This window comes from Talpa europaea (assembly GCF_964194135.1).
Source record: "Talpa europaea genome assembly, chromosome: 3".
In the NCBI taxonomy this organism is placed as follows: domain Eukaryota; kingdom Metazoa; phylum Chordata; class Mammalia; order Eulipotyphla; family Talpidae; genus Talpa; species Talpa europaea.
This window is the reverse complement of record NC_140069.1, coordinates 11,488,557-11,512,196: the sequence shown is the minus strand read 5'-3', so window position 1 is coordinate 11,512,196 and position 23,640 is coordinate 11,488,557. Positions and strand designations below refer to the sequence as shown.

General features: G+C 34.0%; 1 protein-coding gene across 1 annotated transcript in view; it reads right to left on the bottom strand.

The window, feature by feature from the left end:
- Positions 1 to 23,640, bottom strand: part of TMEM65 (transmembrane protein 65) — a gene marked incomplete at both ends in the record, with an annotated part of 34,700 nt that overhangs the window by 4,935 nt on the left and 6,125 nt on the right. The window contains 3 exons of the mRNA XM_084229784.1: positions 3,597 to 3,664; positions 6,687 to 6,731; positions 16,356 to 16,436. Coding sequence (XP_084085910.1) covers positions 3,597 to 3,664; positions 6,687 to 6,731; positions 16,356 to 16,436 — 194 coding nt within the window. The remainder of the gene's footprint in view (positions 1 to 3,596; positions 3,665 to 6,686; positions 6,732 to 16,355; positions 16,437 to 23,640) is intronic.

Genomic DNA, 23,640 nt, shown 5'->3' with positions numbered 1-23,640 from the left:
ACTATTCTAGTGTGGTATTATGTAGAATAAATAAGAAATCCTAGGATTTATTGTGCTAATTCAGTTCTAATTCTTAGGTAGTACTACCAAAAATAGATGTACTTTTTAAAAGTTCTCTTTAATACTGATGTTTAGAACTTCAGAAACTTTTAAATCTCAGTGATATTTGTAGAAGGGGGAAAAAGAATACCATATCTGGGATGTAGAAATATGGCATTACTCAATTACTTACAAAACAAATGTAAAGCTGGCCTTTTGGTTTCACATCTTTAAAATACAACTCTTGTTGAATACAGACTGAGCAGTCTGATCTTCAAAAATCTACCTGATATTTAAAATTACAAAATTGAATGGTACCCAAAGGAACAGATTTCTGAAGAGGAAAAGAAAATAACAGGCACGAAGAATGAAATTGTTTCTATATGGATAAAATGAAAACACAAAACTGCTGTACTAATACAGGAGAGGTACCTGTCAGCTACCATGAATAAAAAAATAAACATGGCATTTTAACAGCAGTTATTAGGAACTGTTAGGAATGACACAGAAGAATCCAGTTGCAATACAAGTATTTAAATAGTGTTGAGGTGCTTGTTCATTTGGTTGAATTTCAAAACTATGAAGGTCCAAATACCATGAAAAGCCTTAGGTAATATATAATCAAAGACAGTTTGATGGCAATTGGACTATGGATTTTTCTTGTTCCCATAATTAAAACAAGTTTTATGTTAACAAGTGAGGCAGGAATCACAAATAAATCTAACAGAACAACAGGTCATACATGTTTCATCACCTTAATACTATTAATCTACTCTAGAATTCTAATTCTATCCTAATTGTAAGAAAAGTAATTTTTAAAATGCTGAAATATAAGTTAGAAGGAGGCAATTCTAGTAATATAAAAAAATGTAATGAAAAACTAAGAAACCAAATGCTCAGTTTGGACAACACTGAACAACAAAAATAAAATCTACTTTAAAGAAATTGTATAGGAATTTGTTTCTATGACTAAAACGAAGGTTGCAGCCAAGAGAATATATTAGGGAAAAGGAAAATATCTAATGTCTATAGCATGCCAGGAGGAAAAATGAAGTATCCCCTTAACTCACAATCCTAACAAGAGTCATAGCTGTTCCACAATGGTAGAAGCAATCAGTATTAAAAAAAAAAAAAAATTAAAAGGTGAAAAAAAATTCTTCAGGTAATAATGATTATTTATTTCCCTATTAATAGATTCTGTAGCTGTATTTATTACCTATATTACCATAGTTAGTTATATATATAGTTATCTTATTTATGTGTGTTAGTCTCAGAAATTACAAACGCTCTTGGAAAATTTTACTGTCCCTGAATTAATTTGAAAGTATCACAAAATAATATTGTACCACATTTATTTACTCTTAATAAGGTACTGAAGCCAGTGGTTTAAACATTTATTACAGGATTATATAAATAAGAAATGGTGATAGTCTTGAAAATAGATTTCAGTGTAAATCAGAAAGTTGTTTCTATATGGATAAAATGCAAACACAAAACTGCTGTACTAATACAGAAGAGAGGAACCTGTCAGCTACCATCAGTATTTAATTTGGAGTCAATTATATCAGACCTGGAAAAAAAAGTTCACTCTCAATTATACAGATAATGAGACACAGGCCAGAACGACACAAAAGAGTGAGCCATATTAATAACTGTACTCTAGAATGCAGTGTTTTGGTTTGGTTTGGTTTTTCCTCTTTGGTAGTTGTATTTAAACACTCATCTGTTATTTATTTCAAAAAGATGATAAAAACATAAGGTGAGTATCTTATTCAGGATCACGGAAGCCACTCACTATCTCTATTTTGATCTCCAAAAATTCCTTGAACCCCTCTCTATGGAAAATATATCCTCTCAACACTGCTGAGACAATGATGTTTCTTAGTACCCGAGTGACTCAAGTTTGTCCGAAGGCGGTGGGGGATAAAAGTAACAAATGATTACTGGGACGTTAGCATGGGTACTAGCTCTCAATAACATAAAACACTAAGTCATGTGAGATTTAAAGAAGTATCTCTCACAGCTATAATTCAGACAATCTATTCAAGAATATATAAGTCTAGCTTTGGTGGTGGGAGAGCTATAGTGACCACACCTGAAAGGAGAAATCCTATAATGTCGAAGTATTAGCATGGATATAAAACAGTGGTACTTCAATAATAATAAAAAAAATTAAATAATACACCAAATCCTGACTGCAGTTCGTAAACTCATAGTTTTCATGATAATTACATGTGATTTACATTAACTACTTAAATAATCTGAGCAACTCATGTGATTTCAGAAAAGGTAGTATGGTTCCAAATGCTTGAAGAAATTTTTCACATTAGATGAAGTGGTCAATTTGAATCTTATATACATACTAGGAAAATGTAACAATTAGAAAGGGGAGAGAGAGAGAGAGAGAGACCAGCATTTTGAAATGGTTCTAGAAGCTGCTAAATCTACTGAAGAATTATGTGTGCTTATCACCTTCAAGGTGCATGTTAGAGTATCTTCTAAGACTGTTGATTAGCAGGATACCTTCCTTCTGTGTTAACTCTATAATTTCCTTCCACAAGATAAGTGACTGAATATTCTAGATATCTGATTTCATCAATCTGGACATACGGTGAGCTGTACGGCAAAAGAAACCATTCTTGAATGAACCAATTTCAGATACTCTTTAAGCAAATTTACAATCTATACAATGTAAATTATACTTTAATTCCTATTCGGAAACCTAATATGTGCATTTATAGTACATGTGATCTAAAATTCACCAAAACAAACTAAAAAGCCCCCGGTAAACAAGCAAATTTGGGGCCTTCCTGGTAGCACGGGGGTTAAAGTCTCAGCACTATCAAGCATGAGTTCAATCCCTGACCAGGGATAGGGTCACATGGTACAGACCTCTCCTCTCTTATGGTGTTTCAGCACATCTGCCTATCCTGCTCCCCACTCTGTGGTGAGTCCTCTCACCCCCCTGCACCTCTGGCCTATACCCCAGTTCTTGTATTCATAAATAAATAAAAATAAATCTTAAAAAAAAAAAACCTAATAATCAGTCATCTCTAAGACTAAATGACACTCTTAAGGAACATCCTTACATTAAAGTGGCCAGAGCAAAAGGGAATTTTTTTTTTTTAACACTACAATGGAACAAAGACAGGAAGATATATTCACAATGTTCTGAACTGAACTTAAAACACCTTTGTATTAAATGGATAGACTATATAAAAAAACACCCCTTAAAACATTTATGCATGGGGAACTTGAACTAAGAACTAGTAAAAGAATATATATGTGATAAAAAGCATCAGAAAATAATACATTTTTCCTGTAAGAATGTTGAAATTCTTGGTCAGCAACTTTACCAAAAGTCATAATGATTAATACATATAATGATGCCTTAAAGTTGAATTATAGCCTAACATGAGATATAGTATAAAAAAAGCCTTATTCATTATGCTGTTAAATAAAACTTTATAGCTATAATATGCAAATTACTAGGAAAATTTAGATCACATTATTTTCTTTATTAACTCAAAATAGAAGGGGTGAGAGAAAGAACTTACTGCAACAATCATAATTGCATTATCCAAAAAGCCAAACCCTATGAAAGGTATCGCATTGTGGATGAATACTGAAAAACATCAAAAACAGAAAAATATATTTTAAGATTTCTATCACTTTAAAATGGCAGTAACAGACCATATGATCAAAGTCTCCTAAACAGATTTGATAATCTTGGGATTTGCTTTTCATTTCCCATAGGCAAAAGATTCTGCTCCTACTGTAAGTGTAACCACTTGGTAGACGCTATACTGGAAATAAACAAAATAAAACACATAACATGTAGAAGTAACTGTGTTAGACTTTATGTTTTCTTACTGGCAACACACACACACCCACACAAATTACATACAGTTAATGGCAGAAAAAATAAGTACACATTAATGAGTACCACGTTTTACCTGTTTAAATTGCTACTGACATCAACCTGTTTCTCTTATACCTAGACTGATATCATAAAATTGATTTCCATATTAGAAATAATAAAAATGCCCTGAATCAACTTTCAGGGAAGCTATTTGGTTGGTATTACTCACTAAACAATTTTTAAAACAAATATCAGAAAAATGTGGTATCATATACGTCAGACATCTTGTGCAAAGCCTTTTTCCCCCCTCATAATAAACTGGTACTCCTGAATGCTTTCACAGACTATAAACCAACAATACTTGATTTAAATCAAAATGTAACTTGGCCTCTTCCACCAAAGGCACACCTTACCTTATCTATCTAGTACATAATCTAGTACATAATCATAAAATAGAAGTGTAACCAGAAAGAACTAAAACCACTGTATTTTTCTATAGTTAGCTTCATTTTTTTTCACATGTGCATCTTTAGCACATTGCAGAATGGCTGGTGCACAGTAGATGCTCAACAAACATTTAGTTAGTGAAGTTGAGGACCACTAACCTGTAAAGGGAGAGAATTCCAGATTGAGAGAATTGAAGGCAGAATGTGAAACAAATGAAATGCTGGGGATAATTAAAAGACTTTATTCCAATTAATCCATAACATTGCAAAGGAATACCTCAGCATCAGTTCAACTGAGAACCCTTTTTTAGATAAACATCAAAACTTTAATTATTATATTACATCTAAAAAATAGTCTCTTCAACCAAAAGGTTATGAGTTCAGTGACTTGAGTTTTTTCCTCCATGGAAAGTATAATTAAAATATAATCCAGAAGTTATGCAAGTCTGATACTACTGTAGTGAGTTCTGCACCAAGCAGGGAATGCTAATAAGCAGTGAAAAATAGTAACAATCCACACCTCCATCTACAAGCACTCTCAAAGAGTAAGATCGAGGGAAAAAAGGAAATATCCCAGGCCACTTCAGACTTTTTTCTTGTTATTAGCAAGAATGTCCAAAAAAGCATTTTTATTGTAAAGAATGTTATTTTTAAAGCTATTAAAGATGATAAAGATAAAACAGCAGATTGATGAAATGGGATGTTTCAATGCCAGTCTAGCCTTGGTTCTTTGACATTTTTGCCTAAGTCCGATTGTTTACCTACAAGACAATTTGTTTACAATAAGCATCTTCCGAACATGTACACTATCCAATTTCCAAAAATATAATGCAAATTTGGCATGTCAGAGGAATATAATGAAAAGTTTTTAATTCACTAAATTAAACTTTGACACTGAAGAAAGAGATACTTAATATACCTCTGGAGAGAAATCTAAAACATCTTCTGAATCATCTTTGAAATGCAAATATGGCAGAGTAGCTATGAAACCTTTGGGATTACATACATTTTGGGGCCAATTTAATGGCATCTCTAAAACTGGCCAGTTACAAATATCTTAAAATTAGGTGTTAAAACTATTAAAATTAAGATGAGATTAATTGCTATGCTAGTATAAACTTAGTCAATAAAACCAATTAAAGGCACACTGCCATTATTTATTACTTTGAACTACAAAATACATCACATTTTTATGTTTAGATCTAAATAAATGTGTCCTATAAGTACAAAGTTATTTTTATGTCCTATAAGTACAAAGTTATTTTTAACCCAAAGGGAAATAATATAACTTTCAAAGAGTTAAATGAGCATGAACTGGACAGAAACTCTACCAGGCACTTGAGATACAAAGATAAGTAAGACTTTGTTACCAGCCCTTAAGAAGTTCTGGTATGACAACTCAGCCATATAATGAGTTGACTTCAACATGACCCCCCAAAATTATAACATTATTACACAGTGTTACAGATGATTGCAGGAATTTAGACTGGGATCATCAGGGAAAACTGCCTACGGAAGAATATCAGAGATTTCTTGAATTGTTCTGGTATTTGGGAAGTTATTTATTTCTAATATATATTATATTCTACCTCTAAGTGAAAAAAGAACTAGATTTTAGATAGGTTTTTAAAATACATATATGTTTGCTATGCACTATGTCATGTTTTCCTACCAATCTGTGATTTCTTCAATTTCCTTTGGGAAATGCTATTCTCTAACTCAGCAGTTGTCAGCAAGCCATATCAAATATTTAGCTTTAACTTAAAATCCACTCTAATTTATTGCACTGATAGGTAATTTTCTTCTTTCATTGTCTTTATAATAAGATCCAAAATTGTTTTATATTACTTTAGTATTAGCCCTTGAATATTTATTCCTATCATAATAAAGAGAGAATACCAACAGCATTGTAAGGTTCTTCTTCCTTGTGGTTTTAAATAAACTTTTCTTCCTTCTAACACAAATAGCAACTCAGAAATGTTTTCTCCACCAGAGAACAATTCTACCTACCCTTGAATCTAGAAATTTCAGTTCTGCAATTACTCAACTTAAATCCAAACTAAACATATCCTTTCTCCTGGAAATTGAGACAGTGTCTATCATAAGTATAATTCTCTTTCTATCTGTAACATTTTAACAGTATTAGAAATAAAATACCATATTACAGAGTTGGGATATGTCTTCAATTAAGACATAAATCCTTTGCTTCAGCATAATGAAGAGGATAGCACACTCTATTTGGTAAGATTTACTGACTCTTCTGTACTACCAATGAATGATACATTTAATTCAAGTTCAAAAGATAGATTCATAAATATTAACAATTATAGAACAATTACCATATCTCAGCTGTCCTGGGGTGGGTGGTGCAGCTTCCAATTTTTCTAAATGGGGGAAAAAAGGGTGTAGGGCAAGAATTAGTTACTGTAACATGATTTCTTTTTTATTACAAAGAAGAAATATCCAGATTTACAAAGGGGAAGAATATCAGAGTTTATTCATAAATGATCTTTAGGTTAATGGACTAGTGTTATCTGTACAAAAAAAAAAAAAAACTACTACTTGGTATGTATGGATTAAATTACAAAATGGAAAAACAAAACTGAGTTTTAGTTATGAGCTCACCATGGACCTTATATCCAGGTGGTAAAGCATTCATTTTTCTCCTCAAGTTCTTGTATATACCTAATGATGGTGTTTACATTAATTACAATTTTAAAAATCTCTAGAAATACAGTTATACCCCTCTTTTAGCAACCCTAAATGGCTTAAGAAATATACATACAAACATTGATAGTGGCAAAGAAAGAGTATTGAAATAGATCTATATGTCTTTCAAAACCTGGAAAATAATATCTTAAAGCAATACATGTTATAACAATCACTTCACTGGATTATGTTTTGCTCCTTAATCTCCACTGATAATATCTCAATCTCTGAGTTTTGAAATCTATGCTATAGTAGGGTGTTATTGAAAAAAAAATTTTTTTTAAAGTAGGGTGCTATTCAAAATCATAAGTAACAATATGCTATTTATATCATAATAAACACACAATGATTTCCAAAATACAAATCAAAATAAGCACCATTAGATTTAAAAACTGACAATTATAAGGAAGGAATATACCTGATCTCATAACCACCATCTCACCATTTGATAAATATTAGAGCAAACCAAGGTAACAAATACCATTTTTATTCTCATGCAATCCAACAGAATTATTTAATAACCTACAAAGAAGGACTCACAACGTGGATCATTCAGTTCAAAAGATTCACTACAATGAGACTGTCCAAGGGAATACATTACAAACTAGGTATATATTTTCTAGAATATTTATTTATAACCTATGATAACACAATAACTAAGGAATTTAGTTATAAAAAAGTAAAAAGCAAATAAATTTTCATTGATATGCTGTATAAAAGAGGAGTATGATCCAATTTATGAATGGAATTTTACTAGAAAAGCTTACAGTGCCACAAAGGTTTTACAGAAAGAAATAATAAAACCTAGAGTTTAAGCAATTTTTATTCAGAAAGTTCGAAGAATTCAAGTTTTTTTTTCCATTTTTAAAAATTTAAAAATATCTGTAGAATTTCACATCCGATTAAAATATGTTCTCCATGCTTTGACCAGCAGAGTAAATCAATCATCAATATAGTTGATAGTTTAAACTGCTAATTTATACTGTATCAGATGGAACTTATTTAAAATGAGATAATCTCTTCCTCCTGTCTTTGAGAATCTAAATACATGCAATTATTACAATATATATATACATATACACACAAAATCTTTTCCTAATAAAAAAATAGCCCAGCTATTCATTACAATTCCTAAAAACAGATAGAAAACACAGTAGATGTTTAAACATAAGATTTTTAACACTTTCAACATTTCATTTTGCTTCAGTAACCTGGTAATACTAGAGACAATATTAGGACATATTAAATCTTTTAAAGCAGTTTTTTTTTTTTAAAAAAGATTTCTTTCTTTCTTTATACAAGCACTGGGTACAGTCAGAAGTGCGGGAGGGTGAGAGAATCCACCAGAGACAGAGCGGGGAGCAGAACAGGCAGAAGGACCGAAGTACACTGCTGAGGGGAGCAGCGGGCGGCAGGAGAGGTCTGTGCGCCGTGTGGGATCCAACCGGTGCTGCAGAGGCTGCGGGTAGCCTTGCAGCCCAGCACTCAACCACTGCGCCACCAGGGAGGCCCTTTTAAAGCAGTTTTACTTTATTTAATTAAACTGATTTCTTAGGATGCACAAACAAAATGAGGTATTTCAGTTAATATTCTAATAAACTAAAGCAAGAAAACCATAGTAGATAATAAAATAGTATATAATAAAATACTGTTACTGTGTAGGTGAAGTAATAATAGCTTTTTTAAAAATGAATTTTTTTGATGATTTGGAATATATCTCACTAGAATCATCATTTTAAAGCTCATTTATTATCTATGTAGGAAATACAAAACAGGGGCACTATCACCAAAAAAATCAGTAAACACAAATTTAGTTCTTTTTTTCTTCTACTTTAGGAATAAAGCAGCTGCTTTTTACATCTGGTTATATAATTATAAGGTATTGTTTGACTACTCACTTATTTTATCAGGAAGTATGTTTCATCAGCAAATTGACAGTTGGTACTTATTATAGGTGTAAAATGTTATGAGGTTTGGGATACTGAGCCATAGGATTACAAATTTCTACTGCACTAGCATAAATATAAAGATCTGGGTTATTATTCATAGTACACCTTTAAGAGTAGCCTGGTGAAACAATAATAATCTTAGTATCAACTATCACAACATTGTTTTGTGAGAAAAAAATTGTACTAGTACAGCTTCTTGAGAATACCAAACAATAGAAATGAAAGTTAAAGACATTCTTCAGATTTTAATTGATGATTAAAATGAGCTGATTTAACAAAAAGAAACTGAATTGAAAACAACTCTATCTGTAACGAGAAACTACTTGTGAACAGTAACCACCAAGTTCATGCTCCTAGACTTGACATTTGCTTGCTGGCAAGGGAGATGGAACTTCACAGAAAAACTTGCCAGACACTGAGACAGCATTTACTCTCTCTCAAGGGGAATCCAGCCCCAGTCCCCCAAAAAACAGAACTTTATTTTAAAATTCTCAAATCTCTCTCTTTTTCACACACACACTTTCTCTCCCTCTCTCTCTCTCTCTCTCTCACACACACACACACACACACACACACGAATCATAGTCAGTCATTAGGAGGACACAGGTTCTGGTCTAAACCAGCTTTGACCTGTGGTCATTCAACTTCTATGCAATTATTTTCTATATTGAGGCGGTAGCATTTATCTCGGTTTTATATTAGCTGCACAGGTTTTACAGAACTGTACCATATACTAGATCTGACTTCTGTTATCAGGGATCTGATATATAGCTGATAATATCTGATATATATATATTTCCAAAGACTATTAATACCCTTGAAATGAGTATTAGCTTCTAAATAGATGAAAACAGGTAAATAAGGTCTAAGAAAGAAAACCATCAACAAAGCATAAGAAATAAACAGTTTTTGGATCCTTAGGTTTGCTGTCTTTGACTATTTCACATTTTCTCAAAGTAAATGAAACTAATTTTATTTATGAAAATACCAAGTCCTTGAATAAAGTTTCCTGAAAGCAAATGCCCAAAATAATCTGCACAAAATGAAAAAGAACATGTGCATTACTATTTTCAAAAACTAATCAAATTCATGAATGTACTCACGAAGTTTTTACAAAGTAAACTGCACATAAACAAATATATTAAAATATTAAAGACAGTCTTTTAATGTTAACTGAATAAAGAGAAAAATCAACATTTGTTCATCTGCTAGCTCTCTTTGTCAAATTTATCTTTTTATAACAAAATTTACTAATTTTAAATTCAAGCTTATACTAGTAATCTGAGTAGATGAGACTAAAATCCTGGGAAATTAACAATCCAGAGACTTACTTCAAAAACTCATAAATTTGAATAAAATACCAACTTTCATGACATCAACAAACCTGTTTCCTTTGTGCTTGTCAGTCAAATTTGATTGCTATAATAGGAATTAACTGCAAACATCTTATTTTAAAACAAGTCACATAAATACACATAATTTATAATTATACACCTTTTATTTAGTTAACATATATTAAAACAGTAAGTATTGAGTTTAATTTTTAAAAGAAGAATTTTTTATTTTATTTTATTTATTTATTTTTTTTGTGGGACCCTCGCCGGCGGCCGGGGAACAAACCGGCACTGCAGAGGCTACGGGCAGCCTCGCAGCCCAGCGCTCAACCCCTGCGCCACCAGGGGAGGCCCTAAAAGAAGAATGTTTAAAAATTAGAAAATAGTATTTTAAATGCTAAATTCTTTTGGTTTATCTAAAGAAATTATACTCTTTATCTGTGAAGGTTATACGTGCTTACTATACAAAGTTGTAATATTCAGAAAAATAGAAAACATTTAAATCAATAATTTATCAGAAATAAACTCTCTGATGGTTTATCCTCCAATATTTTCTCTAGATATATTCATATATATCTATATTTGCATATATGTACACAAAACTATCCTTTCATTTTCATAAAGCATTATATATATATTTTCTTTTTCTTATCTTTAAATTTTTAAGATATTTTATTGATGGCATTTATTTCATCATATGATGCACACTTTAATCACCCATTACAACATATTTATTATTTATTCTACTATTTTATAAATAACACTAATACAAACTTGTACCTAAATCTTTTTATATTCCTTTAAATGTTCCTCAGGTTGTACTCCTGTAAGTGGTATAACTCAGTTAATAAAAATCACAAATTGAAAGATCTTAAAGATTTCCAAAATAACTCTCAGAAAAATTATGCGAAGTTACTCCTATCACGTTACCTTTTTTTTTTAATGTTACACTTTACTAAAAATATTTTCATGTTTTTAGAATGTAGGTAAAATGTCATTAAAACCAAATCCTTGAGCAAAATTTCCAAGCCCCAATCAGTTGCCAAGTTATTTTCATTGGCAACAAGATTGTAATACAACAAATAGGTACTACAGATCTGAGAAGTTTATTACAAGACTTAACCTGTATATCACTCCTTATTTTGTATTTCCCTTTAAAAATAACTTTCATTAAAAAAAACCCTTTAGTCCAATATTAACAAGTGTTTCTAAAATATTTTTTAGGCTAAACGTTCCTGGTATATTTCATTTTAATTAAGTTTCTCTCATAAAAGTTACATCTTAAATTGAAATTCAAAATTCTTTTGTTGAAAAAATGTAAGCGGAACACCTATATCTTCTACATTGTAAAATTACAAAACATGTTTACAATGGTGGTGCTGGAAAACAACTAGATCCCATGACATATAGAGTGAGTTCTATTATTTAACAGAAGCTATAATTTGTAATTTTCATTGTTCAACATTGCATTAAATTTAACCGTACTATTCAAAATACAAATCCAAACCTGAAACGAGAACATCTGAAAAGCAGAAAACAGTCATTTTTTATTATACTTTCATGGTAATAATTCTCAATGTGATAACTTATTTTGTTACCAATAAGCTAACAATGTAAGATCTCAAAAACAAAGGAAAAAGATCAAAATCATTAATAATAGACTTAATACATATCAGTTACTTCACTCTGAACTGACATAAGAAGAACCATTTAAAATAGGCGCTATTCTTAAGAAAAAATAAAAAATAAAATAAAATACACACTATTCTTTTATTATAAATCATTTAATACGCGTTAAGTGCCCAATTTTCTAATTTCTGATCTTCTGACCACTGAATGTTTGCTCCAAGCCCCACCACTGCATCTTTCCCAAGAAAGCACAGGAAGTAAAGGGGCAACACAAATCACTCTCTGGCCTAATAAGAGATTTATAAAAATTAAAAAGAGGAAACTACTGAGTTTAAGCAACAAATTGGGGACTACGGGCTTCGGCTATCTTTATTTGTAGCCATTATAAATAACTGCTTAGACTTTTATTAGAACCAAAGTTCAAGTGGGTAAGGTGAAATTTAATTAAATATTCAACAATTAAGTATAAACTTAAAATGCAAACCATGCGATATGCAAAATAAAGCAAATCATATAAAATGCCAAAAAAATCAAACATGCACCAAAAAAGGATTATAAAGCTACACAGCAATATTTTTGTAAAAAACAAACATGACTAAGTAAGTAATAAACATAAAAACTGACATTCAAAACTGAAAAATGGGTGGAGAGCAAGGTGTGGAGGAGTCCCTCTGGACTGTGGTGGTAGGCATGGTGCGGTGACTACATCTGAAGAGGGGCGACAGAAAATCAACTTTGTAAACTGAATGTTTTGTGACCAATGTTTTGCAAACCAATTTACCTCCATTAAAAAAAAAAAAAAATGAAAACACTCTTTAGAAACAGCAAAGAACAACTTTATAACTTGGTAAATTTCAATTAGCAGGTCTTTTAAAATAAAGACTATAATTGTAAAAGGCCTTTTAATTATTTTTTAAAATACCTGTCTTAGCAAAGATTTTTATTTTTTTAAGATAATTTTTTTTTTAAGATTTATTTATTTATACAAGCACTGGGTACAGTCAGAAGTGTGGGAGGGTGAGAGGATTCACCAGAGCCAGAGCGGGGAGCAGAGCAGGCAGAAGGACCGAAGTACACTGCTGAGGGGAGCAGCAGGCGGCCAGAGAGGTCTGTCGCACCATGTGGGACCCTCGCCCGGTGGCCGGGGATCGAACCGGCGCTGTAGAGGCTGCGGGCAGCTTCGCAGCCCAGCGCTCAACCACTGCGCCACCAGGGGAGGCCCTAAGCAAAGATTTTTAAAAAGGCATTTCACTGTGTTTTTGTGACTTCATTTCACATTTACAAGTTTACTGCAACATAGTTTACCTTCTGAGGATCAGAACATGACCTGGGGCTTCATTGGGTCTTAGATGGTCCTCAGTGTGCGATTTAGTGGCACAACAGGGGAAATCAGCAGTGACAACAGGAAGGCTACAGTACCCAATTAATCATCACCTTTATTACTTCATTAAGGTACTATCCTGTCGTCTAAGTTGAGGTTAAGAAACAGTAAATACTAAAGGCACAATAAGTTATTTCTCTGGTATCTGTCATTATTTTTGTAGTGTTTTTATTTAGTATAATCAAACATACTATTGATTTGTAGCTTTTACTTGTATGATTTGTGTACTTGAAAGAAATACACTATTTAACACAGAGACTCCCCTTCCTTCATGCCAAAGAAAAGCAGACAAAATAATTACTATATGTAATGAGATTCCTTCTTTAAAGTACACTAAAACAACAGTATAACTTTTTAAAAATTGTCAGATCTTGTTACTTTTACTTAGTAGGTATAGGGACAACACTATATAACTTAAGTTTAGAAAAATCATGTAACCATGATTATATTGTTATAGGTGGAAATGTCAAGTGAGCTAAAAAAAACAATTGATCTTGGAACATTGTAACTGGTAGATATATATGGGCAGGATTACACAGACCCCCAGAAGACAATAACTTTAAAATAAAATTACTCAATATTATTAAACAGCAAATATTTTTCAGTGAATGCACTGCTTTTTTCCCTTTCAGTCTTCCCCCAAATAAGAACTCTTTCAAAGAATGTTATAGCTGAAACCACCTGCCAGTGCTTCTCAGCATTTCAGAAGATGTTCAGAAATGCAGGGATGCTTTTCATTGTAATAATGACTGAGAAATGCTACCGACATTAGGGATTCTCACGCCCTACAATGCCCAAGAGAGTCCTTCACAAAGAATTATCCAGCCCAAATGCCAATAGTATGCTGCCTGATAAATACTGGCTTCATTCTCCACTTTAAAGACTCAGCCATTTAGGGTCAAAGTGTTAATTAATGACACACAGCTGGGTCTGGAACCAAGCTTCTTATTCTCTGTTCCACTTGTCTTTCTTCCTTTCTTTCTTTTTAAAGATTTATTTATTTATTTATACAAGCACTGGGTACAGTCAGAAGCGCAGGAGGGTGAGAGAATTCACCAGAGTCAGAGCTGAGAGCAGAAGAGGCAGATTGACGAAATACACTGCTGAGGGGAGCAGCGGGCGGCAGGAGAGGTCTGCGCGCCATACGGGACCCTCCGCCCGGTGGCTGGGGATCAAACTGGCACTGCAGAGGCAGCGGGCAGCTTTGCAAACCAGCGCTCAACTGCAGCACCACCGGGAAGGCCCTCCACTTGTCTTTCAATGAATAAACTGTTAATGGAAAAAGATAAAAGAGCCAACATTCACTGATATATGCATCTGTAAAACATTGTCACAACATAAGTCATGTGTTAATATTTGAAACTGAAGTAACTTAAATTAAAATACTAATATCTTTTTCAAACTGCTTTTTTTCTCTCCTAATAAGCCCCTTTCATATATATCATTTGCAAAAATCCATCAAAGTTAAAGAGGAGAAAATTGGGCCTTCCTGGTGGCGCAAGGTGTTAAGACGCAACATATGAAGCTATCCGCAGCCACTGTGGCACAAGTTCGATCCCCGACCAGGAAGCAACCCATATGCTACAGCAGACCTCTCCTGATTTGCCCACTGCTCCCCTCAGCAGTGTATTCCAGTCAGTCTGCCTGTTCTGTTTCCCACTCTGCCTCTTATGAATCCTCTCACCCCCTGCACCTCCGGCCTGTACCCCAGTTCTTGTATGCATAAATAATCTTTAAAAAAAAAAAAAGAGGAGAAAATCAAATTACTATGTTTCCAAAAAAATACATTTTTTGAATGGGAAAAGTAAGTGACTTCTGCTGGTTTCAGAACAATCGATACTCGATAGTTGAGTGCTGATCTCTGCTAACCCTGAATAAATATATTATAGTGAAAAGAGCACAGATCTAAAATCCAAAGGACCTGACACTAATCCCTGCTCTGGTGTGGGGTGTGTGTGTGTAATTAGTCACCAAATCTTGGACATCAAACAAACCCCCTAGATCTCATTTTCATGTTACGTAAAATGATGAGTTTAGATCTCTGTAGCCTCTTCTAGTTCTATCATTCTGATTCCATGGTTCTTTATTACATAGTTAATAGGATAAAGAAGAAAAATAGAGGGATACTACCTAAATCTTCCTGAGGAAGCATACCAAAGTGAGTTGGGATAAACTAAGTATGAGTCTCAAAAGGTGATTACTGACTGGTAAGTTCTACAATTAGTGTAGTTGTTCAACGTGCCTTACCTCTTTAGTGGTATCATTTGCAATCATCTATAGAATAAATCATTCTTTTGAAAAGAATGAAGGTTAATTAACAATCTTCAGAATAAGTCACAATTAAGACCTTATTCTTCAATGTACATTATAAAAAAGTTTAATTTTTACCAACACACACTGAGATTTATTTTTATTTCTCCCTCCTGATCTCTCATCTCTCTCTCAATACAATTCCCCCACTACCACCACCAGTCCATCATGCAACATAAATTAGCTATCAAGCTATGTGGAGACGGAATCTAAAAAGAAAAACCTTCATGAATGACCTAAAAATTTATAAAAGGCTTTCAAACTATTCAATAATATGAAACACTGAATGTTTCCTAAAGATTACTTAAATGTAGTTTCTCTTCACAAAATTCTGAAGTTTTCCCATGTTTGGTCCTTTATTCCTACTTATTCATCCTAAAGAAATTTATAATCTTTGCTGCTTCATATGTCTCACTTGCTGAGACTTTAAATATATATGTGATCTTGGTTAAGGTCATAAATCTAATCATTCAGTTAATTAAACATGCAGTTATCATTCCATCACATCCACAGCCTAAGATAAGATAATAAAAACAAAATTCTGTAGCAGTCTAAAACACTGATGCAAAATTAAAAAAAGACTATCATTACAACCAAAGCATTCTATTTCAAACAAGCAAGAAGTTCAATAAAATAGATGCTTTGTTACTTAGAATAAATATCTGCAACAACCAATACTGTAAGATTGTACTATACCAAAACTATCAGGGGTCTCTGCTGATGAAACCTCCTTCATTTGCTTCACAATGGTAATCTCAGGTTTGGGAAATCTGCGTGCTAAAAAAATTTTTGAATTAAAATGTATTCAAGCTGTAACTGGGAAAAGCGATCTTAAAAACCAATAGGTAAAATTACAATTGTTCTATGCCCTTTAAAAAACTATTTCAAAACATTAAAAACTCTTCTTGAGAACCAACAGTCACAAATATAAGGAGAAATTTTTTAAATAGTAAAACTAATGTTTAAGTTCTATAACTTAAAATATTAGAAACACTGGAATTAAAGTGTTCTGTTTCTAGGTAAAAAAATATCAAAATTAGATTGAACAATGCTAGTACTCTCCTCATCATTTACCTTTACAATATGGAGCGAGCATATTTTCCATGCCTTGATGAATTATCACACTCCTTCCTAAATCTGAATTAGCTTACAATATTTTATCCTTGGCATTTTTAATGTCGTGAAATATCTGAGAATTCCTTTAATGTGAGATCTTTGCCAGAGTCATTTCCTCTGGAACACCTTCATCCTTTCCATCACAGCCTCCTCACTTTCCTCAATCTCTACCCACAAAGCTCACCTGCTCTGAGCTCCTCTGGCTGCCTATCTGGAGTCTCTGAAATAGCTCTGGTTCAGCAGCAGTGTCCACAGTTGGCTATTTCTTCTGCAACTCCATTTGAAATTGAAGTTTCACTTCAGTATTATCACTTTTCCTTTTTTTGGCTATACTTTCATCTTGTTTGGTCAATTAACCATTTTTGAGGAAATGGCTTATGAGTTTATCACTGGGAGATAAGGATAACACAACTATACAGATTGCTGTCTGTACATGAACTGGATGAACAGATAAATGAACAATCACTGATGTAATGTGATTGGTTATGATCGTGATGCACATCTATTTTACACAGTGATTTGTGTACTGAGGAGCTAATAGCAAAGTTTGCACTTATGTGGTTACAGCTACTGGATATACTGTTAATAACTAAAACGTAGTTATTAACATTTGTGCAAAGCAGGGACTTCCTGTGCTAACAAAAAAAAAACTATAATGAAATGTGGGTAAACCCAGAAAAAAAATCATGGCATCAGAATTTGATATACATTACTTTCGCTACAAATATCAACTAAGGAAAATAAAACAAGGATTCTTTCCCTTAAAGAAGTTAAATGTTTCGGGCCTCCCTGATGGCGCAAGGGGATAAGACGCAACCTAAGAGGCTGTCCACAGCTACCGCAGCACAAGTTCGATCCTCGGCCAAGGAGTTACCGGCATGGCGCATTAGACCTCTCCTGACTCGCCCGCTGCTCCCCTCAGCAGCGTATTTCAGTCAATCTGCCTGTTCTGTTTCCCACTCTGTCTCTGGTGAATCCTCTCCCTCCCCACACCTCTGGCCTGTACCCTAGTTCTTGTATGCATAAATAAATAAATCTTCAAAAAAAAAGAGAAGTTAAATGTTTTCCAATTAACTCACTTGAACTTAGTACCATCCAGGTTTAGCAGAAGAATTTATACCTGTAATAAAGCAGTTTTCAAAAATAAAGGAATTTTATCATTAATCACACAGGGAGACATTTTTTAAACCACTTACACATTCAGAGATGAAAAATAAAGTTCTGCAAGGTTAAAAAAAAAAAATCTTGCAGAAATTAGTTCCTGATCTCAATTATATCTGACCGCACAAGAGCTGATTAGAGAACAAAAAAGTATAATTTAACATCACCAAAAAAATAGAAATCATGGTTCAACAGACAGAATGAAAGAGAAAATAACATCATTTCTGTGATATTCCTGCTAAAGATGCAAACTGGAATCTAACCATGAGGAAAGAGACAAAACCAAATTGAAGTACATCGTACAAAATAACTGTTCTGTAATCCTCAAGGGCCCCACAGTAGTGAAAGCCAAGGAAAAGACTGCTGAACTACTATTGCAAGTGGAACAAAATTAAAGATACATTACAACGAAATGCAACATGATTTTGGATTGGCCCTTTCTGCTATAAAAGACCACTGTTAGGACAACTGGTAGAACTTGAATGGCATCAAAGTATTACATGATAGAAATCTATCCTGGTTATATTTTGGTTATACAGGGCAATGCAGGAACACTGCGGAAGTACTCCAATTGTAACGGACACTGGTTTGCACAGTTTAATCCTCAGCTGCCAGGAGACAACCCTCAGCAGTCATTTGGGGCGCTGCCTCAGCTAAGGAATGCTGCCTCACCCAAGGTTCTGAGTCCTGCCCAGGGAAGTCTACATCCAGTAGCTCATTTTCACAGAGGCCCAAGGTCTCTCTCACCCAACTCAGGACAATGCTACAGGGTCATCTTATCTCTAGAACTCTCCTCATGATCAGGTGAGGCTTCCATTAAGAAGCCTCACCCTACTTCTACCTCTGTTTAAATCCTCTTCCCCCTACCCCTTCTTAAGGTAAGGATTCTAACAGCACTCCCCAAAAAACTTCTCTCATGCTAATATTTGTCTCAAACTTCCCAAGGAACTAACCTGTAACAGGGAACAGCATCACGTCAGCAACTTACTCTCAAAATTACTAGGGGAAGAAAAGAAGCTTATTCACTCTATTTGAAATTGATCTATAAATATGAGGTTGATACAAAATTTACAAATACAAAGCAGGTTGGAAAAGCACAGGAAGAATAGAAAACAGAAAAGTGTAAGAGGAAAAAAAGGGGCATGGTTCACTGAAGAAATGAGACAAGCCAATAAACAGTATATTCTAGGTAATAATGGGAAAGAAAACATGACTACCAAAAAGAAATACACCCATTACACAGAATTTATTACTCAAAGTGAACCTTGTATAGCTATAAAGTCAGTGTTAATAATTTACAATTTTTGGTGGTGGGAAGTCTATGGGGACTACAACTGAGAAAAGAAAGCAAACATTGTACAAAAATGAGCAATGATGTAAAAAATATATAAAATTATTTAATAAAAATAATTTTATATATTTTTTTCTGTCTTTAAGATGCTCCTGAGCAGGAAAAAAAAATGCTAGAATAATATTTTTTAAACCATAAGCTCTCTCTCACACACAAACATAAAATTCTGCCAGCTCACAAAATGTGCCATATCTTACATTATCACTCTCACATCTGTTTGCCTATTTCCTTTCACAATTCAAGCCTCTCCAAGTTTATCTATGTGACCTCAACTCTTTACCACCTTAAAAACAAAAGAAAACTTTCTTTAACCTTGCTATTCAAAATAGGTCCCTGGACCTGCAACACTGGATCACTGGGAATGCATTAAAAATCAATACTCCTAAGCCCCACCTCAAACCTACTGAAACAGAATCTACTTTACAGTAAGATTCCCAGAAAAATGTATATGATCATTAAACGTGGTGAAGCAGGGTTTGAGTTTCCACTCCAAGGTGTAGAGGGTTACTAAGAGATTGTTCCCACCCTTACAATGGTACAGCCAGAGCAAACTTAATTCATGACTTATTTTGAACCCATAAGAGAACTCCAGTGATGGCGCAAACAGCTGGCCCTAAATCAAGAGAGAGGCAGGCACCTATAAAGACAGAGGGGCAAGAGCGGTTGCTTACTTGGGATAGAGGAAAATACTGAGTTGAAGCAACACATTGGGGACTAGGGGCTTCAGTCACCTTTATTTGTAACCATTATGAATCACTACATAGACTTTCAATAGAAACAAAGTTCCAATGGGCGAGGTAAAATTCACATTAAATATACAACAATTAAATATAAACTTAAAATGCAAACAATGAGAATAAGAAGGGAACAGAAAAGCAAGGGTTGGCTGGACACTGCAAAGGTATTAGGGTACATATATATTCTGTAAGTACAGCTCTTTTTGCAGGTTCTTCCACTAGAAATCCCAACAGACACAAAAAAGAGAAGAGCGAGCTCGAAGCAGTGTCCACCGTGGCGCAGACCTGGGGAAAAGCAGTCATGCAGGAAATTCTACCTGGGTCCTTTCCTCAATCTCTCCTGAGTCAAAAGCCTTCATCTGTGAGGAGGAGGATGAAGAGTCTGTCCTAAGGCAGGCAGAGTGGGCCAAACAATCCTGGGTGGGCCCAGGATTATCCCAGTTTTAGCACTGAAAAGTTCAGCATCCCAGGAAAAAAATGTTCTCTCTAGCGCCTAGATATTGTGATTTGAAAAATGGAGTTTCAAACTGTCTTCTTGATTTCTATGAAAATTGTAATGCAACTGCAGAAAAACGAAAACAAAAGATGTTTGATAACATGTCCAAATACAAGTAAGTTTTTGCTCATTTAGCGTATATTTGGCAGAGTGCAAATATAAATTTTGCAAATTCTATTTAGTCTATTTTGTATATAAGCTTACCAAAGAATATGATTCTTACCTCCTAAATGGTTTCTATCTTTCTATACAGTGCTGTTACAAAGGGATGTGATCTGCTTACCTAGGATACTGACATTCATGATAAAATTTCTGGTCACAGGCAGATTGACTGAAATACACTGCTAAGGGGGGCAGTGGGCGAGTCAAGGGAGGTCTGCTACACCATGTGGGTAGCTCCCTGCCCGGGGATTGAACTTGTGCTGCGGTAGCTGTGGATAGCTTGATAGTCCTGCATCTTAACACCCTTGCGTCATCAGGATGTCCCCTGATCTCAATTTATTTTATTTTTTTAAAGATTCATTCATTTATGCATACAAGAGCTGGGGTACAGGCCAGAAGGGGGGGGGGTGAGAGGATTCACCAGAGACAGAGTGGGGAGCAGAACAGGAAGACTGACTGAACTACACTGCTGAGGGGAGCAGCGGGCAAGACAGGAGATGTCTGCTGAGCCATGTGGGTAGCTCCTGGCTGGGGACTGAACTTGTGTGCAGTGGCTGGGGATAGCTTCATAGGTTGCATCTTCACCCCTGTGCCACCAGGGAGGCCCGGGAAGTAAATCTTTTAAATAAAATATCACACACTAGAATGGTGAGGAATTAACCTGAAAGTCTCTAAAATTTTACTTAAAGGTTTTGTAACTCATTTTAGTTACCCAGTCAAAACAACATAAATGATTACAAAGTTACATAATTTAGGTTCCACAGAGCTAGAAAGTGGAAGATAAGGCCCTAACATTTAAGGTTAACATTTAATGATTTCATAGGATTTTTTTTGAGACTTACTATATATTTTAAAACATGCTACAAAGCTGGTAGAGCCCTAGAAATCACATAATTAAAACCACAAAGTTCTACTTATGAGGCAACAAGCCCTTAGTATATGGGCTTGTCAAAATCTTTACTAAAACTCAAACCTATCAGTCCAGTGTTCTTTCCATTATGTATAATGAACTGATATAACTGAGATATATTTAAAATACACAGACACACACAGTCATATTTCATATCATGGAAAACAAGTACTTTCCTTTGTATTTCATACTACATAACATCCAAATTTTTCAATGAGTTACAAATAGGTAAATAAGTACATGAGAGAGTAAATTATGGCCCTTGGGCCAAATCTATTTTTATACAGCCAGGGAGTAAAGAATGGTTTTATATTATTAAATATTTGGGAAAACCACCCTGAATCCATATTATCAAGCACTGACCATAACTGAAACAAGCTGAAGCCTCGATGATATTTCTTAATACACTCAACCTAAAGCAGCATAGTTCTTATATGCAAAATACACATGAGTGGTTAATCAAAGCAACTGTCTAAATACTTTATGTACTTCCTTTACTGTTAAAAGTTAAAACAAAAAGCAAAATCTTCATTCTCACACAAATATAAAGTAGCTATATTTTCATAGCTCAAACCCCAATTCAAACTTCAATGCAAGCTCCATATTTCAAAATCCATTTAACTATGCAATTGAGGAGTTAACCATCATTTGGAAGGCACTAATCTGTAATATATTATATGCTAAAACAGTATTTTTACCTAGCAGAATTCTACAAATACCTTCTAATCAATCATTATGCTCATTTAAAATCACAGGCTCATAAACTGATACCGGTACTTAGAAGTACCAGTATCAAAAGATATTTTTAAAAATGAAATTCATAAAATCTCATTACAGATCAGCATTAACAAAGATTTTGACAAGGAAACACTAATATTGAAAGGTTATCTCCTGAAAAGAACTTCAACTTTTTCATTAGAAGATCTATATTCCAAAAAAAAAAAAAAATTGTACTCAGGTACTGTATTTTTAATTTTGTCAATTAAAAAATGTGGAAATTTGTTTTGAACTCATATAAATGTTACACAGGATCCTCAAATTTGCCTCTTGGCCTATAAAGCCTAAGATATTTACTGCCTGGCCTTTACAAAAAGTTTGATCACCCCTGCTCTATAAAGAAGTCAAATTCATTTTTTTTTTAACTTTTAAGAGACTAATATTTAAATTAACACTATGTATTATTTTTACTTATTCTCCAATCAACCCACTCAAATATTTCCCATCACCCAACAGATCTTCTCAAGGCTGAGAAGATCTTTGAGAACAAATTCTATCTTAATTGCCCTCTCAGCAACAAACATCATAGCAGATAATTTCCTCTTTCTTGATTTTTTTTTTTTTAATGTTGGCTTCAAAACTCTGGTTTTTATCCTATTTCACTGGATGATCCTCCTCAGTCTCCAATGCTGGCTCCTACTCTTCTGACTTGAAACTTTGGGGCTTAGCAATCTAAATTGTGGGCCTTTTTTTCTCTTCTCTATCCGGAGCAAAAGTTGGCAAACATTTTCTGTGAAGGGTGAGATTCTAAATATTTCATGCTCTGGGGCCATCTGGTCTCTGTCATAACTACTCAACTCTGACATTCTAGCATATGAACAGGCACAGGCAATACATAAATGAATAAGTATGGCTCTATTGCAATAAAACTTTATTTACAAACACAGGCAGCAAGCTAGATTTGCCTGTGACCCATAGTTACCCCACTCCTGACTAGACTCTCACCTCTTCTCTGTTCTTTCCCATGAGGAAAGCACCTATAAACAACTGTCGACACCCACATGTAAATGTCAGCCTATGAGTGCCATATCTATTCGCATAAACACAAACGTACTTGACATCTCCATTCACATTCACAAAGGTATCTTAAAGTTGTTATGTCCAAAATTAACACTTAAATTTTCATTCCCCTAGCTATTCTTTACCCAGTCTTCTCCCTTTTGGTTAATGGCTCCATCTTTCATCAATCACTATAGTGAGAAACCTGAGTAATCACTATTTCCTTTCCCTTAATCACTTGCCCTTTCTAACCAACCTTCATTATGCATCAA